Source organism: Etheostoma cragini, chromosome 17 (assembly GCF_013103735.1).
Source record: "Etheostoma cragini isolate CJK2018 chromosome 17, CSU_Ecrag_1.0, whole genome shotgun sequence".
In the NCBI taxonomy this organism is placed as follows: Eukaryota; Metazoa; Chordata; class Actinopteri; order Perciformes; family Percidae; genus Etheostoma; species Etheostoma cragini.
The window spans coordinates 18,968,465-18,975,868 of NC_048423.1; the positions used below are offsets into that span (position 1 = coordinate 18,968,465).

Here is a 7,404-nt window from a genome sequence, read left to right on the forward strand (position 1 = left end):
AAGCAACAGGCAGGGTTTTTTATGCTTGATTGCAAAGTTCTTGGTCATCCTACTAAATGCTGCCTGGCTCCATTTTACACAGTGGAGTGCTATGCGGAGGCGCATGCCTCTGAAATCTACAGCAGCGCTGGTGGAATTAACCTCCGCATTCTTGTTGAGATTAAAGGTGTAAGACTTAACACAAGCGGCTGCTAAATGAAGCCTTTTGCAGTAAAATCCCATTCAAAATATCAGTCCCGGCTTTTGTGCCATGTTTGTTTTATTTCCAGACATACAGGAATGTTTGGATAACCCATCATTTCTAATGTCTCTGTTCACGCACCAAGAAAATAGGATGCATCTGTCTTTTGTTTCCCATTGCTATTGATTTCTCCATATCCTCTGATTGGATAGGGAAGTTAAATTCTCGACACGGCTCTCTCTCAAATGAGGCATTAATTGGCAATGAAGGTTAGAAGGATGGAACTTCCCTATAGATTGTGTTGTGATGTTGACTGCACATTGTACAAGCCAGACAGGCAGGAGTATGTTGTGTGTGTGTGTGTTTAAAAGACAGAGAGAGAGACAGAGCAGTATATAAAAAGAGACAGACACTGAGACAAACAAAGAGCCAGACACATAGATAACAAGAAATTAATTAAGAGGAGAAGACTCTTTGTTGCCTGTGTGTGTGTGTATCTGTGTGTGAAAGGGTTATAAGGGTGTTAATTACTATTTATTCTCTGCTATCCAGGTGTCTCCATGTGAGAAGTGCCGGTGTGAGCCAAGTGGGGAGGTGTTATGCTCCGTGGCAGCCTGCCCGCAGACTGATTGCGTCGATCCGGAGTACGAGCCTGATCAGTGCTGTCCCATCTGCAAGACCGGTGAGCGGAGACAGTTTCTTTAAAGGAAAAACTACTACTAAAATACTTTTTTCAAGTTCAACCTGTCTGCTAGGGGTGGCCGCGGAGCAGCTCAACTGTCAAATGTTTTATCTCCAGGGGACCTTAGCAGGAGTTGTGAGGCCAAGGTATGATGATTATGTTGCTGATGCAAAACATGCAGCATGCTGCACTGCAGTGTTCGCAGTGCCTCCTCATATCAGATATTTGAAGTAATTAGATCTATTTCAGTGAAGTCACACCAATATATGGTTAATCATTTATGGCCTGTGTTTTTTAAAACATGTGCTTTTTAGAACATGTGCTTTTGTGACAGTTTCTGTCTTAATTTCTTAAAAGAGGGAGGCTGCAAACGTTCCAAAATATGTTGCTACCGTCTGGTACAGAGAATTGTATTTCTTCTACTAGAGCTCGTAGGTTTATGATCTTGTTGGTTTGAAATGCTTTGGCCTGTTGGAGAAGAAGGAAATTCAGCGGCTCAGATTTGATTATCTGAAGTTGTTTCGGATGATTCCAGACAGCATGTCCTAGATTATGTCCCCTTGTTTTCTTGGTGTGACTCTAATGCAACATGGCAACGTCAGCAACATTGCTTCCTTCAGCAAAAAGAATGATGACTTGCGATATGTACTGTATCTCTGACTTGGATTCTTAGCGTGGCGCAGGCTGTGTGTTATAAACAAGAGCAAGCAAGCTGCATGAAGACGAAATCCTGGTAATAGTTGTGACAAGTTATACAGTATGCTCCACATAAAAAGGCTTCGTCTGTATGAGCCACAGTATGACACTACTGCTTAAGTAAAACTGCAAGCAAGACATTTAGATTTTCATGCTGTTTGTTGGAACTGAGCATTTACACTCTAAATGATGAACACAAGAGAATTAGAAATAACAGATTGTGCAAGTAGATTTACATAAACAAGGTAATCCTCAAATGAGACAAAAAAAAACATAAACTGGATGAAATAAACCACAAAATGACTTATTCAGCTTATGAGATAAGAATAATAAAACGACTGATCCCACAGCAGGGAAATTCACTTGTTACAGCAGCTCAAGAGTCAAAAAGCAAAGGAAAAATGTGATTGAGGGATAAATAAAAAATAAATAAGAAAATAAAACATAATTCAAAAAGATAAAATCTTTATTCACCTTTCACTTACTGTATCCTGATATGTCCACGATGACTAATTGGACGCATAATTGTAAGACACACATGGTGTGTACCATTGTGCCAGAAACAAAGAGACTGCAGGCCTATACGTGTTCAGGAAAAACGCAAGATATGACTACCATCTACTTAGCTCATTTTTAATTACCTCCAACATATCCCATAGGCATAATGCATCTATCATTTTAGAGTTATAAAACATAATAGACATGTAATGACTTCCCGTGAGTAGGTATCAATCAAATGTTGTCCCACTCAAATTAGAAGTCTGTCCAACAACCTCCAGAGACAGAGTGTAAAACATTGGTAGTCGAGGAGCGTCACTCACTCTATTAATATTTGCTTGGTGTAATCTTAGGGAATACTGTACATTTTGGTTCTTTGTTCCCATTTTTTTTTTTTTTTTTGCTGTTCACCAACTTTTTAGATATGCACATATTGATCATGCTGAAAGTGCTTTGTGCAGAGTTTGGGCAGCGCTCCATGCTTTCCCCTGTGAAATACTCTGCTGGGTTACATCTGCAGGCACATCGGTCTAGGAGACAGATGTAGACACAGTACAGTACGCTATGTGCATAGATGTGGCAGACGGAAGACAGTGTAATCAAAAGTCTCACCAAATCCACGGGCTCATTCAGCCGTTGAGGATTTTCACTTTTAAGCCAGCATCAGTCCCTATTACCATGAGATTACCACACATTACCATTCAATAAATAGAGCTCACTGTGTTTGAGACCCTGAGTTACCTGACCACAACTAACACTGTCACAGTCTGAATAATTAATACTCTCTGTAAAAGTCAAAGGGGCACTACGCATTACACATTACGTAAGTTACTGGCAACGATATGCCAGTAAATTACTCTTAATTCTTTTTACAGTAAAGGTAAATTACCATTCCCGGAAGTTAAACGTCGTGGATAAAGACTAGGGGCTGGGCTGTAAGCAGGCAGAGAAGTGTTTGATACAGTTGTGAAGTAGGCATAACAGCTGTTTCTGGAAGTAAAACCTCACTGTAAGTTCTCATTTAAAATGTTTCTTTCTTTTAGTGGCACCCTCAATGTTGCACAACAAACACAGGATTTAACACTGCTATATGTTAATGTGATGTGGCCCTCAGTTTAAATCCTTTCAACTACAGTATGTTTCTGAGAATTTTTATTTTCTGTCAGTTTGGCATGGTGGACCACTCTGAAGACTTCAATACCCATGAACCTTGACCGCTGTTGCTGTGGAGAAAAAGCCAGACAGAGGCTTTGTCATTGAATTTGTTTACAAAGCACGTCACCATAGTTGCTGAATTACTTTGTAAATGAGTCCAGAAAGTAAATTAATTTAAGCTCCAGATTGTACATTTTTTGCAGAAATGCACCTTGGGAGTTGTAGTTAACTTCTCCCTCTAATTGTTTACTTAAACAGTCTTTACCTTCAGTTGTGTATCAAAGAACCAGATTTCTCTAATGCATTCCTCATTTGTACTGATGATTCAACCAGGCAAGTTTGGAGTTTCATTTAGCCGCTTCCTTTTTAAAATTCACCAGTGGGGTATTTACCTTAGACAGTATAAGAAATGGACAATGTACCGCAGTTGTTTTTTAACAGAGACTACTAAAGTCTTTTATAAGTATAACTAGATGACGTTGATGTGACGTGAGCAACCTGTCTGAAAGTTATAAGTCTTCTGGTAGCTGTGCAAGAGAAATCTCTATCATTCCCAATCTGCAGAGACTGAGAGCTGAAAAGCTAATGTAAGTCCAAACTGCCTGCGAGTTTCTCCTGTACTGTTTGGTAATTCCTCTACTATGCGACAATAAGTCGCGTGGTTATGACACAATCTTTAGCCTATTTTTACTAAGTCGTCTGCTACGGAGCCATACCGTGGGATACAAAGTAATGGAGACTTTTATATACTGTCGTGTCTCTTTAGAAATAAACGATGGACAAATAGAGTCTTTAAACACTTTGGATGTAAAGTTACTCGATGTCAGAGTGGCGCCAAAATGAATGGCAGTCAATGAGATGCTAATGGCGGGCAAGTGCTAGGTAGCATCAAAATGGCGCCATAGGAGCTACGCTTATTGGGATTTACTAGTCTATGTCAACAACATTCCACTTCCAGGAGTGTTCAGGTGCCGCCGGAAATTCCGCCGGAAATCCATCTTTTTTTGACTGCATGCCTGTCACCTTCTGCTGTCTTTGCGTGTGCATTTTAAACTCTAGTGGATTTATTAGGATTATGATTAAATCCTCTGGTTAACTGCACTGAGGAAGGTCCGGCAACGCAAGACTAACATGATGCTGAACAGTCTCATTCAGCACTACGGACAGCTCCCTGCACAGCCAGGTCCGGCAATGCTACACTAGTGTATTTAGAGACATATTTTATGTTGTAAAAGCAAAATGAAAATATCACTTGAGCTTGTTTTAACCACAGACCTTTTTTTCGGGCATCCCATTCAAAAAAAACTATTTACCTTGAAACAACCATGCAAAAATCTAAATTTCCGGGTTGTAGGACTCCTGCAGCACTCTAACAGTCAGGATCTTTTGGTCTCTGCTGCTTTGAGTTTGACCACACTTATTTTTTTTGTATGCTTTAAACCCGGTCGTTATACACCATGTACTTTGCTAAATTTAGAATTCTGTTCATACATTGTCATGCAGGCTCTGTCAGCTTGGTCCCACACACTTTTAGAGTAAATTTACAGGAACACGGTGATGTTTATGAAGATTCAGAAATAGCCGTTGGCCGCATTTATGCCTCATTTGCGCAGCAGTCAGGCTACAGTGTTTTTAAAGTAGCAGCAGGTGAGGATTGTCTGTTAAAAATAAGTGTAATTTTACAGTTTTTGCCAATCAGTTAGACTAACTTTCTCATGTGTTTGCTCCTGCTGGTGTTTTCACATATACAGGATAGCTGTGAATTTCAGAGCCGTTAATTAGGCGGAGTTGAGTCTCGTTGAGGCAGAGTGTGTTCAACAACCTCGCACCGGGCAGGGAATACATCTGGCTATGATTTGATGAACAGGGCTGATGTGGTGTCACCGTGTAAACACTCTCAGCAATCACCAAACACATTTGTAAGTGTCAGACTCTGCACAATGCCGGTCACCTTCCACTGGAGTAAATGGGAATAATTTATCAAAAACTTGTCGCTCTGAAGACTTAATTGTCACGTTTACGTTTGCGTTTGCAGTTCATTTCACGCTAGACTTGACACCATGTAGTAAACACAATAAACAACATGTTAAAAAATGAACTACAAACGCAGAAACCAATTAAATAATTGGATGATGCATTAATCGGACGTAAACTAAAATAGAAGACTCTGAGTGACAGCACTGATTTTTCCTTCAGCTCTTAAGGCTTACAGATTAGATTTCGCTTTGTATTTTGTTTTGCCAAGTATTACAGATGCCTTGATTTAAATGATGAGGATCATTGACTGTCAGCTCCCATCTCAGCACTGTTAATCCATGCAGCGCTCGATACGAGACATTGCCGCAGTGGTAGCTCATGATGAAATACTGATGATGTAAAATGAGGTCATTGGAGGCTGTCAGAGAGTTCCCGCTCAGGTGGGGTTGTCTGTCTTGTCCAGATGTTGTTTGAAGTGTAGACAGATGTTAAGACCTCCCAACAACCCTGATGCATCCATAGTGTCACATCAAAGCTCAGCTCATTAATGGGAAAAAATGAAATAGTCATCCAGATGTGTGATGTCACCGAAAATGAAAAGTGAACTGTGTTAGCGTTAAAGACTGAGCATAAAAAGTATGAAAAAAGTGCAGACAATGGAACAAAATGAGGTGAAAAATTGAGACATCGGCTCTGTAAAAAGAAAATAACTCAGATTTAGTTTCTCATTCAACAAGTCATGCTTCCTTTTACCCTTATTACACAGCTAACGGCCCTTCTCCCGGTTACCATTTTCATAACTATTGACACAAATCACAATGAAGTATTTCAATGTTTGATTAGTTCACTAAATATGTAAATGCATTATCTTGGCCTTTTCAGGCATGCAAAATCAATGCGTATGGCAGAGCACCCTGTCTCAGATGTGTCATTCAGCCTGTATGTGAGGAGACACTTGGGGAAGAGCCAGGCGAGGAAGATGAAAGTATCGCTAGCATCCACCCCAGACAGTTGTTCATGAATATCAAAGCTGTGAATGGAGGCAGGTTCTAATCATTTTTTACTCATTATCTCAAAGCACTTTGCAATTTAATGGCTTCATACCCTCTAAAGTTTGTGACTCGCTCGCCACCATAAAGTTTGATTAAACAATATTGATTCATTCAAAGAACACCACTCAATACAAGTCAAAGAGGGAAAACATGCTCTCTATACGTCAGTGTTGTCATTCCTGCTTAAAGCATGATGTTTTTACAATACACAGTGTTATTTTTTGTCTCTACAATAGTGTTATTTTTCATTTCTTCAAAATTGGTGTGATAAGTGTTTTTTTGTAAATTGTAAGCCATGTGTTGTCTCTCTCTCGTAGCGTCTGCTTTTGAAGAATGCTTAGGGGGAAAAAATCGATGTAGGAGAAGGCTCTCCTCAGCACCTCGGCCGTGGCTCCCTCTCTCTTGTCCTTTGCTCTTGCAGGGTATTGCCTTGGCAACGTGTGAGGGAACAAGTGGTGCTCTTCAAGTCTTAGACATTAGGGTCAACACTAATCTGAGGGGGGGAGGGGGTTGTGTGTGATAAACAGCCTGAACCTGAGCCAAAATCACTTCAAATAGAGCAACACGAGACATGGCAGCCTGGTTGCCAAGAGATGGAGACTCATTTAAATTAAAAGAGGCATGATTCATAGAGGGCCCTCACAGATGCGGCAGTTTTTTATTTATTTTAAAGGAATACACAAAGAAGAAAAAAAATACACTACCTGAAGGAAAGTTGTTTATGTGGATGTGAAATGGTGTGGTTTGTCAATTTGAAGCAGCCTCCATCTCATCTTGACTCGGCGAAGGATTAGTGGAGCAAACAGAGCTGGTCAATAAATGCAAAAGTGAATATAGGTCGACCAGTATGGATTTTTCTGCGGCCGATGCCAATGCCCATCATCATTATTTTGGCCAGTATTTGGCTGATATGTGCTTGTTTTTAATCCTTTTTGAAAGATAAAATGTAACACTAATAATTACTTAAGAGACACAAAATCTGAACTTTTATACTTGTAGAAACTAATATCTAAACAAATATTGTAGTTTAGTGCCCTTAGCCGCATTTATCAAAATTCTGAGAAAATAAATCTGCAAACTTTCATTAATACAATTAATTAACAATGTTAAAGGTCCCTTATCATGGTGCTTTTTGGATGCTTGACTTTAGACCTCAGTGGTCC

At 39.9% G+C, this 7,404-nt stretch overlaps 1 protein-coding gene across 1 annotated transcript in view; it reads left to right on the forward strand.

The window, feature by feature from the left end:
* The window catches only part of vwc2 (von Willebrand factor C domain containing 2), a 25,972-nt gene that overhangs the window by 10,414 nt on the left and 8,154 nt on the right, over window positions 1–7,404 (forward strand). Inside the window, exon 3 of the mRNA XM_034898407.1 lies at window positions 734–863. Coding sequence (XP_034754298.1) covers window positions 734–863 — 130 coding nt within the window. The remainder of the gene's footprint in view (window positions 1–733; window positions 864–7,404) is intronic.